Source organism: Adiantum capillus-veneris, chromosome 15 (assembly GCF_014529385.1).
Source record: "Adiantum capillus-veneris isolate H3 chromosome 15, ASM1452938v2, whole genome shotgun sequence".
In the NCBI taxonomy this organism is placed as follows: Eukaryota; Viridiplantae; Streptophyta; class Polypodiopsida; order Polypodiales; family Pteridaceae; genus Adiantum; species Adiantum capillus-veneris.
Window position 1 is genome coordinate 26,131,625 of NC_140945.1, and position 20,458 is coordinate 26,152,082.

At 43.2% G+C, this 20,458-nt stretch overlaps 1 protein-coding gene across 1 annotated transcript in view; it reads left to right on the forward strand.

Moving 5' to 3' along the window:
- Nucleotides 1-8,218: 8,218 nt before the first annotated feature.
- LOC147440412 (GroES-like zinc-binding alcohol dehydrogenase family protein) overlaps nucleotides 8,219-20,458 on the forward strand; it is an 84,637-nt gene continuing 72,397 nt past the window's right edge. The window contains exon 1 of the mRNA XM_086483519.1: nucleotides 8,219-8,518. Within this exon, the coding sequence (XP_086339645.1) occupies nucleotides 8,291-8,518 (228 nt within the window). The 5' untranslated portion in view covers nucleotides 8,219-8,290. The remainder of the gene's footprint in view (nucleotides 8,519-20,458) is intronic.

Genomic DNA, 20,458 nt, shown 5'->3' on the forward strand with positions numbered 1-20,458 from the left:
TTGACATGAATAAAATGTTAAGTAGCCACAATGGAAAAGCATGTGCAACCAACAAAGGATGGCTCAAGGGAGTTCTTCTTCTTGGTCTAGGAAGGCCCATAAGCAACCATCTACGGGAAATGTGAGGGTTGCAAAGCTTGAACACATAGGCCATACGACCGACAAGGCAACTCGACACAAGTAATTTATGAGTGTTGTTATCAAATTTTGGTACAAGCATGGATTGTCAAGGGCGTACAACCACACAATGCCAGACCATGCCGAGGTGTCAGAAAGTTATTGAGGCTATCATGGTAGCCTAGAGCTTATCAATCTATTTTTCTGAGTAGCATGCATGGCATGCCAATAAGATGGAATTAATTCTAATCAACCATAGTTTTTGCTTCTGCTACAACACTAGCTACTCTGGCAAGGACTCATTATCCATCTAATTGTCATGTTGGATCCCACTCAATGATGTTCACATGTATTGGACCTACATGCTTCTTTAAAACAAGGTAAGATCTTGTTTGTTTCCAATGATTTTGATTGATGATTCTCCTATTGACATTGTTGCAGGAGTTACCCATAGCGGTGATCTTCTACTCAATAGTAATTGAGGCTAGTATCTCCATTGCATCTCAATGCATCAACAAGCACTCTATATCATTGGTTATATGAACAAGGTGTATGCACTACAAGTGATGATTTTCATTTGTAGCAGACAGACATGGCCTTGCTATCAAGCAACTAGGTCATGTTCTAACATGAATTTGCTAAGAGAGCCTCAAGACAGATAATCTCTTGTTCAAAAACCAAAGAATATCTAGTATGACTACCTTCTTTTTGGTTTTGGGAATTTTTCTCTTCTTTAAATGGGAAAATATGATTGCCTCAAAGATCTAATTGTGAATAAAATTCCAACTTGAGAGGATCTTATGTTTTGTCTATAGCATTGATTATGTATATAAGCATGGTACTTTATGAGTAAGATTCCAACTTGAGAGGTTCTTAGGTTTATTCTATAGCACTGATTGGGTTTTATAGGAGTGGTTTTTTTAGGGGTATGACCCAGCTAATGATAAATCCCTTCACAAGCATTGAGGGTCATTAATTGGCCTCTTCACACTTGCACTTTCAAGGAAATTTCTCAACTGCCGAGGGGTAATAGCTAAGTTTACTAATTATTTAAGCAATTTTTTTTGCAAAATCTAACCAAGGGGTTCGGATTGCCAAGGCAACACCCAAGGTTATCAATTAATTTTTTTTAATCTTCACTAATCTCTTCTTTTAGTATTTAATAGGTCAAAGGAATACGGGGCTGGAATTTTGGTAATGTAACTTTGAGGTTTGAAAATTGCCCTTAACCTTTGGGTAAGTATACATCATTTTCTACCTCATAGTATATATATGTTTTGGTTTTGTTTCCTTTCTGAATATGCTTTGATTGAGCTTTCCAAGTGGGATGCATATGCTTGAATGCTTTCATCCACTTTATAACTCTTCAAACAAATGACAAGGTCATGTATGAGCAAAAGATTTTGGGAATCTAAATTACTACTAACTTAGAGCACTTTAGCGATTACACATTGTAAATTACTACTAACCTCTGACCCCAACACTCTAACTCTAGAGCATTCTAATCCTAACATGCTAAATTAGAGTACTCTAGCCCTAAAACTCTAGAGCAACATGATATGCTAACTTAAATCACTCCAATCCTAAACCCTAAAGTAGAACAATCTAACTTAGAGCACTTTAATCTAGAACACTATAGACCTAAAACACTCTAACTTAAAACGCTCCAATTTAGAGCACTCTAATTTAGAGTACTCTAACCTAAAGCACTCTAAGGATTACACTCTAACCCTAACATTCTGACATAAATCCCTATAACCCTAAAACCGTGGAGCAGCATGACACGCTAACTTAATTCACTCTAACCCTAAACCCTAAAATACTATAAGCCTAACACTCTAACCTAAAGCACTCTTAACACTAATTCTCTAACCCTACCACTAACATTAAGTTAACATATGGTGCACAATAATCTTAAAGTGAAATTCCTAACATAAACTATAGCTAACATAACTAATGATTTCTCTACTCAAACTTAAACTTAAAGTGAAATAACATAAATTGGACCTAATTAAGTCTAAATCTAAACATAAACAAATTAATAAGTCTTCTTTGTTTAGCTGAACGTTCATGTTAAATAAGTTTAAATTACTTTGTTTAACTAAAAATTCATGTTAAAAATTAGCAAATGAAGAACCTAGTTTAAAAATTCAATATTGATTATAACATTTTATGTGTAATTATATGTATGTCTGTGTGTCATGTGTGTGTGTGTTTGTGTGTGTGTGTGTGTGTGTGTGATTATGTGTGTGTGTATGCATGCATGAAACAAAGGAAAGATCACTCCCATTAGAACAATGTGAGAGCGCAAAATGTTGGGATTGCCCTGGCCATGGAGTGCTATGGGAACAACCTCTCTCTGCATGACATGATGACCATACACTTCCATGAGGCATACATGCATGCAAAGATCCATGACCCATGAAGACCGTCTTCAATGAAGTCCAAAGACTGCATGGATTGAAGGTCAAAAGGCTTATACCTCACCCACTGCAACATCAAATGCTTCAACCTAGTGCTATATGTACAATCTCTTTATTACACCATAGTAATAAAGCTCTCTATTTGCATCAAGGTTTTTGTTTTATCTTTGTTAATTTACACGAGCATTAGCTAGCATGTCATGCCAAGGGTAGAATCGGGCAAGGCTAAGGGCCAGGACGGACATGCAGTCAAGGGGGTCACTATGTTTAGCACGCCAAGGGCCTATATAGGGCATGGCTGGGAGGTGATGAGCATGTTAGTAACTTTCAAGTTATGTTTGTTTCGTCCATTTTTACTTTTCACTTTGCAAAATATCTCTCTACTCTGCACAGCAAAGTGCTTGGGCAGACTCCATACGAAGCCGCTATACAAAGCAAAGTACTTGTGCAAATCAAGGCTTATCTTATGTGAAAATTTATTATTGATTGGCTTTAGATCAATGATAAGGGCACACATCTTTAGCACTACGTGGATATAAGCTCACAATTTATGCAACGGGACACTGTGATGTATCCATACTAGTGTAATCGTGCAAGGCACATATAGCAAAGGCCCACATGGTTGAGTATGTCATTGAAGCCACATGCTCAGTATTCTATTTTTTGCTTTGTATTCATGGCATACTAGTACGATGACCATACAACACTCATCATTGCATATGCTTCCGTTATAGTATTAGCTACTCTGTCAAGGACGCGCTCAATTATTGATATTTTAAAATATTTTTTGTTTATATTTATGCACATGCAAAGGGCCATACATATGCACCCTCATACAGTAACGATCACATACAAGGTAAGTTGGTCAAGATGTGACTTATGGTACCTCTCTCTATGAGGGCGTGACACAAGTACACTGTTGTACGCTTATAGGATAAGCTAAGACACAGACATGGTTTGCAATGGATCATATGCAAGGGACATACAATACATTCAAATAAGGAGTTTCCCTAAGCCCAACGTTCTCTCTCTCTCTCTCTCTCTCTCTCTCTCTCTCTCTCTCTCTCTCCAACTTCTATGTGGGAAAGGTGAAACTAGGCATGATTTTATTGACATCTTTCTATATCAATACGGTAATAGGAAGGGCTAAGAGCCAACAGGGAGGGCTAAGCACCATCTACTGCCACCTCTTTCGAAATGGACAAGCAAGAGTCTTGCCATTAATGATTTTATGGGCATTATTCTCGCACTGCACACTTTAATTGTGAAGATCAAGTTGAGTTTTTGAACATCTTAAACTCACAAACGCCTATCTCTACCAAGGTGTATAGATGAGAGCCAGCATTTACGGATGTTCACAACAAACCACGATTATTGATTTTTGGGATCTAGAAAAGATCCAGTTGTGAATACAATTCCAATTTGTGGATCTCCTATTTCATATATAGCACCAAGAGTGTCTATATGAGTACAATTTTGGGGTAAGACCCAGCTCGTGATTACTAAATCACTTATTAAGTGTTGATGGTCAATTCTTGGAACCTTCACCCCTGCACTTTCAAGGAAAGAAGTCCACAAGTTGCCAAGGGGTAGTGGACAATTTCAACTTCCAGAGTAATGTAATGCCAAGGGCAAACCCAAGGGGGGTCGCGGACATAGTAGACCAAGGGCCGGCTGCTAGTTGAGCAGTTTTCCTACAAAGTTTAACCAAGGGGTTTGACAATGTCGAACCAAGGGGTTTGGATTGCAAAGGCAACACCCAAGGTTACATGTTCAATACTACTTGCATTTCACTATTTAACATAGTGTTCCTAGGCCTTTGCAGGTGGGAAATTTGGGTAGGTGCATAAGCAATTCTTGTGCAAATTGGCCCACGACTTCACATATCCTATCTGAACTAGAAAACAAACTTGCTTTTCACCAGAAAGCATTGAAAAGCGTAAAAAGCACTCAAAAAGCATATTTTTACAAAATTGAACCCTAGCTTCCTTGGGCCTCATGTATTTACCTATCAAAACATGAAAATTATTTTTAGAACCTCCCAACATTGCACAACAAGCATTCTAGATCAAAATTAAAGTAATGTACACTAGGAATCTATTTTTCTTATTTTTAAAAGAGACCCAAAAATTAGGGATCTTACAAAGAGGCCATCTACAAGATCATCATGAAAAATGTAACCTCCAACACTCCCCATAACCAAATGGTGGTCAGACCCACTGGACCACCAGCTCAAACTGTTCAGAAACCTAAGGTGAAGAGGGCTCCAAATAAGCGAAAGGACACAAAGAAGAAATGAAGCCTCCCAATCTAAAATCTTGTATATGAAAAAATTCAAGAAAGGGAAAGAGGAATGTGGATGGTGGGACCATTCCCTTCCTCTACAGATTGGGGCTTTCTGAAATACCACAAGCGGCGGCTGGGAGACAAGAGTCCCAGATTGTACAAATGTGCCAACTAGTTAGAACCCCTGGGGATTCACAATGGAAAACTTACCGCACCACGTAAGTGCAGGAGAGCGGGGTTTTTGTACAAGTTACATAAGCGTATAAGTTAGGGGCAGTCCCCCAATAATTTATCTCCCAAGGTTAAAAATAAGGGGGGGGGGGAGTGAGAAAAGGGGGAAATGATAGGAAGTTTTTGTGTTTCAAAATCATGGCTTCCCAAAAGAGTCTGCCCTTGAGCTTGTGAGTTAATAGCTAGAAAGATACATGCAAGAACTAACACTGCTTTGTATCAATTGCTTGTTTTATGATTATGTTGGGGGATGAAAGCTATAAAGAGTTTGTATAGATGCAAATTTACATGGAGAACCTAACACAGCTTTATAACCATGTTTTTTGAGTAATTTGGATGGGTCAGAATTGGAGGAGTAGCCAAAGTGGAGGCTGATTGGGCACATAGTTTGAAAGTCAAACTAAGATACATTGAGGGTACATCTAGTTATCAATAGAAGCGGTTCCTTAGTACGTTTCCAGTTACTATGTTACACACTCTTTGACTAGTTTTACTCACTTAGATCATGTTAAACCTAAATTTTATATGTAAGATAGGGGTATGATAGTTTTCTTCATTGATTATCGTATAAGCGTAGAAAGGGGGGTCATATTCCCTAATATGAGTTGTATATAGGGGTTTTATCAAAGTTGTCCGCTCGCAGGTGGCGTCCCGTTTTGTATTTAGAGTGAATCCCTCGGCGTTAGATCCCATCCTGATAACTATAAATATGGACTCGTTAATCTTGTTTTGGGTCTCTTGACTCTTGTATCTCTTGCCTTCTTACTTGTTGAGATCTTACCACTTGTAACTCTTGAGAGCCTAGGTGAGCTCATGAGCATTTGCTGATCAATTGTAGCATTTATACTTTGTAATCAGAACATGACTCCAAGTTGCAAGAATCTTGTACCAAATGTCTTCTGAATTTGAATACTGAACTACATTATGAGTTGCTTCCATTCAATGTCCCGTTATCTAAGCTTATCTCTTTTGTTCCAGTTTGGTCTCTTGTTTGAAGTTTGGTGCTAAGTCGTATAAACCTGTCAGTCTAATTCCTTGGCATCTGAATGTTGAATATCTAAATCTAACTCTGAACCTAACTCTTTAATATATATCAAAGCCACTAGCTCATTTCATTTGTGGTTAAGGTAGAGGTAAGCATAAGCATGGCATGCAAAACTCCTAGCAAAATAGATGGCACACACTCGTGTTTTGTTTTTGCGCGCGCGCACACGCACTCACTCACACACACACACACACACACACACACACACACACACACACACACACACACACACACACACACACACACACACACACACACACACACACACACACACACACACACACAGAGAGAGAGAGAGAGAGAGAGAGAGAGAGAGAGAGAGAGAGAGAGAGAGAGAGAGAGAGAGAGGCAGGGGCGGGGAGACTAGTTGCATCAATTAAACACCCTCAAAATGGTAGCTTCTAAAAGAACAAGCGTTAATCATGGCCACACTTTTGAAGCAAACATCAAAATGATCAGCCCCTAGTAGTGCCAAAAAAGAAAGACATGTTGTGAAACAAGGCTTGACATACACCCCTCTTTTTGCTGAAAGGCAGTGCCAACAAAGTAGCACGCCTCCTTGCGATAACATATGGCTTGCATATGTATATGTGAGCAAGTAACACATATGGATCTTCCGGGACAACAAAATATGTGAGCAAGTAACACATATGGATCTTCCGAGACAACAAAATATGTGAGCAAGTAACATTAGAGATAAACTTAAAAATTTATCAATCAAAATAGAAGCGGTTCATGCCACATTGATAAGTGCAAAAGCAACGATCAAATCTACAAAAGGCACCTCTGAACACCACAACAATTTTTGCAAGCCAAGATGAAATTGACAAAAATGGGTATTAGAGGGCGCTCCCCCATAGGCCCTCTAAAGGGCCTTCCATTTGGGGGGCCCTTTACCCAATTCATTGGCCCCATTAATTGGTGTGGGTGTCCCATGGTCTAAAAGTTATCAGTTAATGAATCATCTGCTGCAGGCTCCGCCTCACACGAGCAGAGCTCTCTCTCTCTCTCTCTCTCTCTCTCTCTCATCTACTCAAATAAACTTCAATTGCACCACATGGTTTGTCTTCTCTTCCAAGGTCTAAAGCATGGCAAGACTGCTAGGACGTCGCTTCGTCTCTCTTATGACATGTTCCAATTGTGTTGTAGGAGATAGTCATCGTTATACGTTCATTGTACTTTTCAATTCGAAGACAAGCATAATTGACTTGTTGCTTCCGCTTGAAAAGGCAATTAAAAAATCTAGAGGGTAGACGAGGCACCCCCCATTGAAAAGATAGCATTCACTACCAATCATCACCTTTTGTCAAAATCATTGAGCTAAAAATCCTATGGGGTGCCCTTTTATGTAATTGTAAGGCCCTCTAAATGCACCTTAAGGGTTGGTTTAGATTGCGCAAGGGCAACGAGCCTTTCAATGCCTTTTCCACTCATTTGCGTTCCTATTATGCGCGAAGTTGACTACTATTTGCCGCCATATCATCAATGAACATGGTTTTGCCTTCTAGTTACAATGCAACTCACAATCATGAGATTGAATGTTATCCCGATTTTGCCGTTGAAAAGCTTATGGAATTCATGCATTCTTGAGGCGTTGAGGCCACTTCCGGAGAAGGTTTCCTTTGTTTTGGCCAAATGGAAGCGTGTCCCATTGGCTTCACGAGAGTGCAAAATACTCTTGGACTGAACGCTATCTTACAAGGCAAATGGACATGTGCAATCTTCATTGGCACACATGTGAACCAAGTGGACACTCTTGGACTGAACGCTATCTTACAGGGCAAATGAACATGTGCCATCTTCGTTGGCACACATGTGAACCAAGTGGGCAAATGAACATGTGCCGTCTTCGTTGGCACACATGTGAACCAAGTGGAAACCAAGTGGGCAAATGAACATGTGCCGTCTTCGTTGGCACACATGTGAACCAAGTGGACACGTAGTTTAAGAAGTAGGGAAGCCAATTGGAGTCACGATACCAAGGGCTTTAATTGGATGTGTGTTCTTGAGAGAAGAAGGAGGGGTTCTTGAGAAGAGAATTTTGACGTCGTAGGAAACTATCCCAATAGACCTTAAAGATCTATCCGACGAGGAGAGTTGAACTCAGGACCTGCTCTTCAAGAGAGAAATGGCATAACCAATCTACCACACTTGGGTGACAGAAAGTGAGAGTGAGAGAGAAGCAGCCATGGGTCTGCTGAGGTTTATACGAGATGTCAGTGGACGAAGCTGCGGCCTTGTTAGCAATCGATCTTCCCATCAGCAGAGGGCCTTTAGTTGCAAAGCAGTCGTGCTCCCTCGCTTTGGAGCTCCCGATGTCTTGCAAATTCGCAGCAATGAGAAGCTTCCAGAGCTCGGCTCCAAGGACGTCCTCGTTGCCACCAAAGCTGCTGCGGTGAACCCTCTTGATGTCCGGGTATTTTTCTATATTCGAGATATATTCGACGAGCCTTTAACTGTCTTGATGAGAGAGAGAGAGAGAGAGAGAGAGAGAGAGAGAGAGAGAGAGAGAGAGAGAGAGAGAGAGCATATTGCCATCTCTTCCCTTCCGGGTTCAGTCAGGCTGCTCACTGGTCGCTTCTTCTCCTGTCACTCCCATCCTCTGGGAGATAGTCGATTATCATATGCTATTGCTTAAGAGATGAATTCGCAGAATGTACAATCTTTTACATCATCCTTTACACTAGTTTGGTTCCATGAAACTTAAAAAATGTTATTCAAAGTACTCATAAAAATCATAGTTTGTCGCTTTTGTGCACAACCTCAATAGTAACTACGCTCATGAAAAGCACCTACAGACAACAACAATCTATGTTTCACTAAAACTCGTATTTTAGTCTAAGGAAAAAAATGAGCAGTGTGCATGCAATAATCCATGGTAGCTACTTATTTATGCGTTTGATATTTTTGCAATTGCCATGTGGAAAAAAATTCTTTGAAAGTATGGAAAGTTGTGTTGGTCAAATATGCAACATCTACGAATTCAATTAACGACCACATAAAACTTTTAGTTCATCTAAATTTGCAAATATCTTATGATGCTATTAGATCTACGACTTCATTACTTAAGGTGATACTATTTTATGGTTATGCAAGCCACATTTTGTGATTTATGTCATATCCTAAAAACTACGCATGTAATTCTTATTTTTTATTTTTTATATATCAAAGATTAACCTTAAAATAAAGTCTATGTTTGGATTTTTCATTCATCCACTTATTTCTATACAAATACCTCATATGGACATAATTGAGAAATTTATATACACACTTTCATTAGTTTTTCATAGCAATGTTTTTTGTTGCAAATCTTTTTTAACGAGCTTAAATTACAAGATGCCTGTAAGTTACAAATTGCTGACGTGTCAAGCCATTGAAGAATGGAGCCACTGTGCAGATCACAGCCGAGGGGCCTAAACCCTAAGAAGAACAAGCAACAACAGAAGAAGAAGTCCTGACAACTTATGGGAACCCGTCCAATGGGACCCAAGTGACATAAATGCATATAAATAAAGCACAACCCACACACACAAAGAAGGATTTGCTTGGAGCTGCTGACGTGGTAGCAATTGTACGCATCTCCTCAATCTGCGTTGGTCTGACGTTGGTCTGATGACGTGACAATTGTACAGAAAACCCGAATTTTGCGTTGACATGATGCCGGAGCAGACTGTACGGATTTTCGTGTTTTACGCTGATTGTTGACGTGACAGTTGTACGGATTTCCGTGATATACGTTGGTAGCTTTTGGGCATTGCTTTTGAATTGGATGCTTTTGAGTTTGAAGGTTTTTCATGTAAACTGCTTTTGGGCTTAGGGCCTTTAAATATGAGGCCATGGGCTCATTCTCTGGCATGCTTCCTGGACGAAGGTGCAGAGCGTGGAGTACCGGCTTGTACTGTGTTGATGCAATATAAAGAAATACCGAAAGGGGTGCCAAGGTTTGGGGCCAATAGTCTCTGGGGTGGAATTCCGCCACTTCGTGTCGTGTGTGCTCTCTCTTTCAGTTTCAGTTGTTATTGAAGTGCTAAAAGTCTGTTCAGTCTGTTCTTTTCTGTTGGGACGTGGTGCCAGTCTTGTGACAGTGGTATTAGAGCATCAGGCGTGTGCTTTTGTAAAGCACTGGAATTTTATTTGAAGTATCTTCGTGTCCCGACCCCGGACTTATTAGCCACTCCCACCCTTACGTCATCGCGTATCGGGTGCGCTCTCGTCTTCACTGCTCATGTCTTACAGGGCATAAGCCATAAAGATCACTTGCAAGAGAAGGATCCAAGATTTGTTTTGAGTTGCTGTTTTTCTCAGAGGGAGTGCTATGCAGTGGTAGAAGTCTATAGCTACCAAGCCGCACACTCCAAGGACTTGACAAGCTTTCAAGATATTTTTTGCCCGAAGTTATATGGTTTCTGATATCTTCCTTCAGAGTGCAACTTCTGGCAGAGTGGGGTATCCTGAAATGCTTGCCATGGAAACCCTAGCAGATTATAACTCGAAATTTCTCGACATCTCCTAGTAGGTGTCTCTTTTCGAGCTAAAAACCTTGGAGGTCTGTTGTGATTGCTATGTCCTGGGACTACCATCGCCGCCAGAGGAACACTGTCTGTCGAAGAGGAACACTGTCTGTCGAAGAGCTGATGTACCATGTTGTGGTTGTTTACGACCTTATGGAAGGAACCTAATCCTAATTTTGATGCAGATTTCAGGATGGAAAGTCAGTCGACTTTTCGAGCTCGAGATTGGTTTTTAAGTTTGAATTTTGTTTGAGTACTTGTTTGGTGATCCTGTTTGGAATTTGTTTGAAATGGATGGTATCTGTTTTGAAGCTGTCTTGGTGCCGATTTGAATCGTTTGACTCTGGTTTTAATGTTGGTTTCATTGATTGGTGATTGTACTTCCGGGTGGAGAAGTGAGAAATACTATTTTGGTGTTGTTTGAACCTCGAAACGATGCATGCCGATGTCTTGGGAGCGTTTCGTTGTAGGCCAATGTCTGGGGAGCGTTCCGTTGTATGCTAGCAAACCTTCGAACGACGCAGGCCGATGTCTAGGGAGCGTTTGGTTGTATACTTGAACCTCCAAGCGACGTAGATTATGATCTGTGGAGCATTTGGTTGTACAGTCTTCTGAGCTCATGGACTGGACCTTTTTAGATTATTTGCCCGGGGGGGGGGGGTGTGACGAGGTAGTCGTTGAGTAGCTTCATACCATAGACCGTTTGTTTCGAGGGAGTGCTCAACGGCTCTGTTTGTTGTGTCTTGTAACATGCATATGTGAGCATTTGTGTTGCATTGTGATGTGCCAACCACTGAATATTCCTAATTGGATGAGATTGCCTGGGTATGTAATTTTAGTGCATCAAGACACTCGTGGAAGATCAATGCGATTTGGGTGTGATGGCTAATTTTACTACGCCAAAATATCAAGAGTTCCAATCTGGACGAAAGGAGAAGCCAACTCCTTGATTAATAGAGTCGAAAGGAGAAGCCAACTCCTTGATCAAAAGAGCCGAAAGAAGAAGCCAACTCCTTTTTTTTTTTCCGAGAAAAAGATCCTTCTATTAGTTAATGAAACTGCCCATAGGGCTACAACCTCCTCTTCAAGAGAGGGCTACAACAATCATGATGGGAAGACTCTCCCAATTAAAAAAACAACATATGTACAATGAGGCTAGATCAAGAGATGGGAGGAGGGAAAAGCCACACAGGTGGACGGTAGTGCCATCTGAGCATACCTTGGACCCTGGTGAAGAAAGGCCCAGGACGTCAGAGTCGCAGGAAAGCTTCTCTACGCTCCCCCATGCGGTTGGAACTGCCCTGGAGTCTCTCAAACTGTCCTCTGAGAGTATGGATCAGCTCTAGCCAAAGATCTCGAACAGTCTCTATTGGTGGTGCAGAAGCAACGGGCCCGCTAGATGAACCAGAGTGTAAGGCCACTGATCAACACTCCTCTCTCTCACTGCACCACTCCATTGGAGTAAGCACTGTAGCAGACTGAAGTGTAGGTTGACTCCCTTGTATCACTATTATCCTGCCGGTGGAAGATAGCTCAAACTGAAGAGCCGGGTACGCGAGAGTGGACCAAGCAACTGTCCCCCAAGTGTACTGCCGAGTAGTGGGATATTCCATACGGGATGGCTACTTGATGAAGAAAATGATGTTGTGCGTTACACAGCCGTTGAAGGAAAAGGGTCTTAACTGAATGCCATTGTCCACCGTTTACGGGTCACCGCAGCATTGACACCACCTTGAAAGGTGTGGAGTGTTACTTCTCTTGGTCGAGACTCAAGAAGGATGTGGACGACTTTGTACGTAGTTGCTTGGTATGCGAGAAGGTCAAGTTTGACAAGCATAAAGCACAGGGATTGTTATAGCCTTTACCCATTCCCACCCGCCCTTGGGAAAGTATTGCTATGAATTTCATTTTTGATCTCCCGAAGACACAGAGTGGGCACGGTGGTATCTGAACTGTTATTGACAGATTTAGCAAGCAAGCTCATTGCATTGCAGTGAAGAAAACATATAAGCCGGATCATTTAGCGAGACTGTTCATTGCCCAGATATTCAGATCACATGGCATGCCTGAGACAATAGTCTCTGGCAGAGATCCCCGTTTCACGAGTTTGTTTTGGCAGGCTATTTGGGAGAACATTGGCACACGGTTGCAGTTCTCATCATCTTTCCACCGGCAGACAGATGGGCAATCTGAGATTGCAAATTCAGTTGTACTGGATTTGTTGAAGTCTTACATTTCTGATCAGAAGACCCAATGGAAGAAAATTTTTGCCCTTGGTGGAATTTGCCTACAATAACACGATCCACTCTTCAACAAGGAAGGCGCCATTTGAGATTATTGAAGGTGCTACAAAGGTTCCACCCTTAGCACGAAAGATAAGATTTTTGAAGCCGACCAGTACACGAGGGATTTGGACATAATTTTTGCCAAGGTCCTGGAGGCTTTAGCGAAATCTAATGAAAGGCACAAGAAGACAGTAGATTGACACCGTCGGGATTTGAAATTAAAGGAAGACGATTGGGTGCTTACGTTTTGAGAAGGCACACCTACGAAAGAAAAAGGGAAAGGAGCTGCTTTTTCCAAAGCTTAGCATGAGATACTATGGACCTTTCCAGATAAAAGAAAAGATAAATGATGTCTCCTTTAGACTGAAGCTGCCCGATACTTGGAGAATTCACAATGCTTTTCATGTGAGTCTCTTGAAGCCTTATAAAGGCGATGTGCCCGATGATGGGGAGCAAGATGAGCAACCCGAAGTGGAGGAAAGCGAGGAGATCCTTGTTCCGGAACAGTTATTGGCACATAAAGATAGAAAGATTAAAGGTAAAGTGATTAGGCGGTTCTTGGTTAAATTCAAGAACTATCCTGCATTGGATGCAAAGTGGATGGAGGAGGACCTAGCAGATACTCCTCAGGTTTTGGAACTTTACCTTGAAGCATTTGGTTTAAGATAATCTACTCCGATAGAACCCCGATTTCAGCATGGGTGAATCTAGTGCAGCGGGCTTGTACAAGAGTGGAGTCACTCCGCTTATTTGTCAACAGATTACCTCGATCTTTGATATAGAGTTGCTGATGGCCCTTTGGGTGTTAGGGATACTGCTGGGCTTACGGTATTCTGCTATATGACTTTATGAACTGGAATTTGTGAAAATGATACTGATTGATTTGTACTTGACTTGTTTGAGTGCAAGAATTGAAAGACAAAATGACTGCAGCATTTCGGTCTCTTAAATCTCTATAGATATGATTGCAATATGGATTAGTTAATCGGGCATCTGTGAGGTCCTGACTGGATCTAGATGCGATTACTAAATACGTTGTTGATTAATCATGGTCTAAGTTTTGGAATGAATTTGAATGTGATTTGTCATGTGACGTCGTGTGATGTCAAGTGATGTCCTATGATGTCTGGTGATGTGATTGTCGATTGGTACATGTGCTAGATGTGTTGTGTCTAGTGTGTCGGTACTAACAGTCAGTGTCTACTAAGACACTTTATGGCCTCTGTCTGTTTTGCAGGTGTAATCGAGGGCGATTACAATTCTTTCAAGAGGGGGTTATGTCACAAACTGGTGACGTGGTTGGCCCCCAGACAAATCCTGCAATTGGTGATGTGACAGTTTTCCGGATAATGTGCGATAGGTTGACGTGGCACTGTACAGACAGTCGGGAACTGCGCTGACATGCTGACGCGGCAGCATACGGACATCCGTGAAATCCGCTGACAGCTGTACGGATTTTTCGTAAATTGCACTGGTTGTTTTTAGTAGCTTTTGGAAGTCAATTGCTTTTGGGAACTTTGCTTTTGAGTTTGAAGCTTTTGGGGCTCTGCTTTTAGCATCCCTTGTAACCTTTATAATGAACCCAAGGGGACTCACTCTGCAGAGCATCTTGACGGAGAGTCTGAGAGCGAGCACCCATGGGAGTTGTACTTTGCTCAAAGATTAATATAAAAAGAAATACTGAAAGGTCTTTGGGACCAATACCTCTGGGCACGGAACTATGTCGGGCCATGTCGTCTTTTGTGAATTGTTTTGAAATGAATCTCTGCTGTGTCGCGATAGAATCTAGACTTGGGTTGTCCAAGTTTGTTACACCCACATGCGGTCGGAGCTACCCTGAAGTCTCTCAAACTAACCCTTGAGTGTGTGTCAGCTCCAGCCAGAGGTCTCGAACAGTCTCTACTATCGGTGGAACAGGCCGAGCCTCGAAGATGCGAAAGCAGCGGGCCCACCAAATGAACCAGCGTCAGGCTGCAAATGAGCTCCCAACACCACTCTGTCACTGCACCACTCTTGAGGGATGAGCTCTGTGGCAAGTTGTAGTGTAGGTCGACCCTCCCGGATCACTATCATTGTGCTGGTGGAAGACAACTCAAAGTAGAGTGCTGGGCCTGTGAGAGTGGGCCAAGCTGCAGCACCCCAAGTGTACTGTCTGTCTGTAGAGAGGGCTGGCATCAGACGGAGAACTCGAACCCAAACATGCTGTGCCATGGGGCAGTCCCACAAACAATGTCGTTGACTCTCCACAGAATGGCCACAAGCCGCACATGCTGTCGAGAGGCCGCTGTGTACCAACCAACTCCCAATTGCTGTAGCCCTGTGCGCTACCAGCCACTAAACGTAGTAACTCTCCTCGGCAGCCTGTTGTCCCACATTGTGAGACCCTCTTCCTGCCAATATAGTGGAGTAGCTGGGCGAGCCTCTCTCTATGCTGTCAGTATGTGTCGCCCCAAACGAGCTGTGTACTGGAACAAGGTAGTCCCTTGGTGGCCGGTTGAAGAGATAGGATCCGGTCAGAACCACTCTCCTAGGTCCTACTGCACCCTTGCCAGAGGACGGCTCTCCCAAGCCCAAAGCCACTAGTGTCCTGACTAAGATTTGTTGGGTCAGGATCGATGACACAAGTCCTCCCACAAATGCCCACAACTCTAATCCTCTAAAAACAGCACTCTGCAACATGTGGTGCCTCTATTGAGACTCTGTAAAGCCGGCCCTCCCCCCTAGTCTCGAAAAACATGGGGTGTATTGTCTCCGAGCAAGCCCTAACTGCAATGAGGACCTCCAAGCGCGTGAAGGCCCCCATCCACCTGGGAGCTGCGGCCTCTAGAGGGGTGTGGCACTCAACTGGGATGGCCTCCGTGGGATCGTGACACATGCTCTGCACTCCTCTCATGCCTCATGACTGGATGCTCTGGACCTCCTCAGGAAGGTCTAGAAATTGTAGCCAGTCACCGAACGTGCAAGCTGGACCCTCTGCCATGGGACCTCAAGAAACATGAGGCGTGCTGCCCACCAAGTGGCCTCTCTGTGTGCTAACCATGGGGTTCCAAGCAAGTGGTTGCCTCAAGCGCTCTTCCATGCAAGTGGGCTGGTGCTGCTCGAGGCCACTCCTCAACTGCTCCCAACAGAGTTATCGGGGAACGCGTTCCACGAGGCGTGGAACGTTGGAATGGCGTTCCGGTAGGGCAGGGTGGCAGGGTGAAACCGGCCCGTAGGGCAGTAGACTTTGGCTTTCACCCGAAACTTTACTTTAGACTCTAGGACATAGAGAAACTTGCAAATAAACTTGTGACGGGAATTAACACTTCAACATACACGGCTTGGAAGCTAGAGTACTACCAAGCAGACTGTTGGCCCCAAAGACTGGCGCCTTTTCGGTATTTCTTTATTATATTTCAAGAGGGAATAAAACCTGTGATCTCCTATGAGCTGCCCCGCATAACTTGGGCTGAAAGTGACCTGATCTAGCCCGATTTCGGTAGCATAACTGTAGTAGGACGTTTCACAGACAGTACCCCCAACACAATAGGTGACTTTTTCGACGCATACGGACACTTTGCAAAACCTGGTGAGAATCTGCAGTACGCTGAATTCTCTGTTTTCTGCCCTGAAAATGCGCCAGAACACCTTCACAGCGGTCCCCTCGCGTCTCTGGACCTCTTGGGGTATTAGGGAATGTTTAGGGCCGAAACTCTAAACCTGCAAAAATACACAGCAGGCTGTATTTGTCTGTTTTGGGCTCCGTTTCGTGAGCCGGTCGCATTCATAGCAAGTCCTCGAGCTCCCGTACCTATAGGGCTACTTGCCCTCGGAATCCGACGAGATTTCTCGCGTGAAATCTCTCCGAATTCACTTGTATCTGCGGGGGATTAGCAACTAGCTAATCTAGTACCTGTGCAAGAGGCTCTTGCCTCAGCAATCGCGCATGAACCCACACAACTGTACATACAGATGAATAGCTCTTAAGCGGGGCATCACGTTTTTGTATTCAAAAGGGGAGAGAGGTGATTGCGCTACATAGAGCAAGGGAGAAGGCAAGCTTTCCATTGAAGCTTCATCACCTGCACCAACTACTCACGCCATAGTTACCCGGAACGCGGAACGGGAACGGCGACGGGATCCCCCGCGGAACGGGGGAACGGTGAGGGGTCCGGAACGGGAACGACGCGGAACGGGAGGCATAAAAACACCCAAATAATGCAATTTTAAGCTCTGTGTGATTCAAATATAGTAGTGTCAGAGTCCTTTGACTCTAATACTCACAGAAAACTTGATTTGAAGACCATTCAACCTTACTATGGCCAACGTATGTCGTATAGGCTTGAGAGCTTGAGGGGGGAGGGACGTGGAGAGAGAGAGAGAGAGAGAGAGAGAGAGAGAGAGAGAGAGCTTAAAAGTGGGAGACTCGACTCTCGAGAGAGCTTGAGAGAGAGGGGGAGAGGGAGAGAGCCTTGCCGACTAACAAGGCTAGAGCTTGAGAGTCAAGACTCGAGACTCGAGAGGGTAGAGCTTGAGCTTTCACCCTTGAGAGCTTGTGTGCACTGTGAAGGTAAGGGCTAGGGGGAAGGGCATTTAAGAAGGGGGAGCCTCACAAGATAAAGCTCAAAAATCTGAAAATCTGCCATTCCCAGCCGTTCCGGGCCATTCCGGGCTGGCCGTTCCGGTACCAAAAACCCCTGCGGAACGTCTGGCCGTTCCGGGCCATGAAGACCCTCCGGAACGCCGTTCCGGCGTTCCCAACCCATAGGGAGGCGTTCCCTGGTAACACTGACTCACGCACACTCTGTAGTCACTTAATGATTAAAAATCAGCTCTCTTGAAATATGCATCTATACTAAGTGACTGGGCATGCACGGTCTACGAATAGACTCACATAAGTGCCAGATCACTTCTAATGTAGACTGACTGGACTGACTGAACCCTGATCATGCTGTAGCTTGTCCATGGACACATAGGGTTGGATGTGTCACGTAACATCCCCTCATTTTCAAAGTGAGGTACTGGTACTGAACTGTATGGCGTCGAGGGAGATCGCTAATAGCATCCGGAATCTTGGAAGGGACTCTTCATCGGCCCACTCTGATGTCTGGGTCGTGCGATACTTGAACTTTATAAAGGTCTGCAATGCCTTCTTCTTTGGGCCGCGCCGAAAGCGACACAAAGTCTTGTGTGGCTCCTTCGTTGCTTCAACTTCGTTTAGAGTCATGCTTCTTTCTTCAAGAATCTCCACGGCTGAAAATTCCTAAAACCACTTCCAACACAAAAACATGAACATACCCATTCCATGTAAAGTGAGTGGAAAAAATATTGTCTTCCTCAGAGACTGTGCATGCAATGTAGATGAACAAAAAGATGGAGTGCCAAACCGTTCATCAAACACATGCAAACAATGAGATCGAATCTTTCTCTTTTGATCTAGAGTAATCAACTTTGGCAATTCACAACGGAAATGCCCATGCTTGGTGCTCATACTTTTATGTGCTCGTTCTACGAATTTGTCATGCCAAGGAAGAGACAGGAAAGGTGACTTCCTTGAATGCATACTTTTCAGCTTTTCATGAACAATCCGCATATATCCGTGCTCTTTCATGAGTGAAACGTACTCAACGTACAATATGTCATGACTAGGAAAGGGGATCACATACAGAAGCTGACTAAAATACAGGAAACGATCATGAATGAAACACTCGACAATGCGTGCGTATCAATCATGCGAACACATAATACTTCCTGTGAGGGTTCTTTGGACCTAGGCTCGAGAGCCAAGATCGGTTCTTCGCGGCTGATCGAATCTGCAACGAGGTTAGCTTCGCTAGAAAAAGCATCCACTAACACATCATCCTTGTGAACAATCACATCGTCTTCATGCAACTCATCATGCTTGTGAGAAATCACATCTTGATCATGCAAATCATCATGCTTGTCTTTATCATCCAAATCATCATGCTGATCATTGTCAATCAAATCATCATGCTGCTCACAATCATGCAAATCGTGTGTGTCATGCTTTGGAGAAAAAAAGACTGAGAGAGTCTCCTTCTCATGAATCCGTTCAATCTTGTCGTGCATATTAGCAATGAGAGATGGAGAATGAACAATGTCCTCTCCATGAATGACAATTGGAGAATCACTTTTGGCATTGAGAGTAAAAGTGTTAGCCTCCCAATCAATGAGAGGGTTAGCATTACGAAACCATCGAATGCCCAAAATCATATCACATCCTGAGAGAGGAGAGAGAACAATTCTAGTGAAGGCAGCTTGTTGAATTGCAAACAAGACATCAAGGCACTCCTCCGTGATGAGAGCGTTCATACCGTGAACAAAGCCAGATACCTCGATAGGAGATCTCTGACTAACTTTTAGGCGGACTCTCTCAACAAGAGAGGGACTGATCACATCATGCATACTACCTAGGTCAAACAATATAACAGAACGTTGCCCTGTCATATGACCATAACATTTAATGAGAGAATCATCAATGGGAGGGTCATGAGAAACTTGGGGCACCCTCGTGTTATCATTAATTGCATTGACATAGGAAGTGGGTTTTGTGGATTCTTTAGATTCATTCGATTCAAGCTTAGGACATGTTCTTTTTATGCGACCCTTAATGTGACAATGAAAACAACGACCTTCCTTAGAATAAGTGCTTTGCTCTTCCGACGTGATGTATTCTCCTACAATTCCTACCTTTTCATATGGAGTAAGCTTAGGTTTAACAATTGTGTTAGCCTTACCCTTAGATTCATTGGAAGAATTCTTTTCTGAGAGACTGTTGGAAGATTGGTTAGAAGAGTTACCATTCTTACCGTTCTTACCGTTCTGAGGGTTCTGAGAAGTCTGCGAGGTACTTGTGGAAGTCTTGTTCTCTTTAGGCTTTCCCTTGTTGTGCTTCATCTCCTGTGCGAGAGCAATCGCTACCGCCTTGTTGAGATCGATTGGGTCGAAGACTTCTACATCAAACTTGATATAGTCGTCTAACCCAAAAAGGAATGCCTCTTTGCGTTCATCATCCGACTTGCGTAATTGGGTACCTAGCCGCAAAACACGATTAGAAAGACATAACCGGCATACCATTTTGCTTCAGAGCGCGCCAATCGTCCTTCAATCGTGCGAGGTACTGAGGTGGCATAAACTGCGCCTTGAGCTTGTCTTGGAAATCAGCCCAATTGAAGGAAAGGGGCGTGAGTTCGTTGTCTTCCTCTAGGTGCGCGAATAACTGTGCCTCTTGCCATGCGTAGTACCAATTGATGGCATCACCGGCAAGGTACATAACTGCCGTCAAAACTTTGCTATTTCTTGTCTTCTTAGTTGTCGCAAAATACGCATTAAATTGATACAACCAAGGATGAATAACCGTAGCATCCATCTTACCATCATACTTACTAAAAATCAACTTCTCTGTGATTAGATGGTTGGAATCCACATCGTGGCTTGCGCCACTTGAGGAACTCCCACGATCTTTGGCTGGTTCGGATTTCGCGGCAAGTACTTGTTGAATCAATTCTTGAGTGCGTAGTTCTCTTTGAGCCTCACGCTCGATCTCCAAGGCCACTCTTT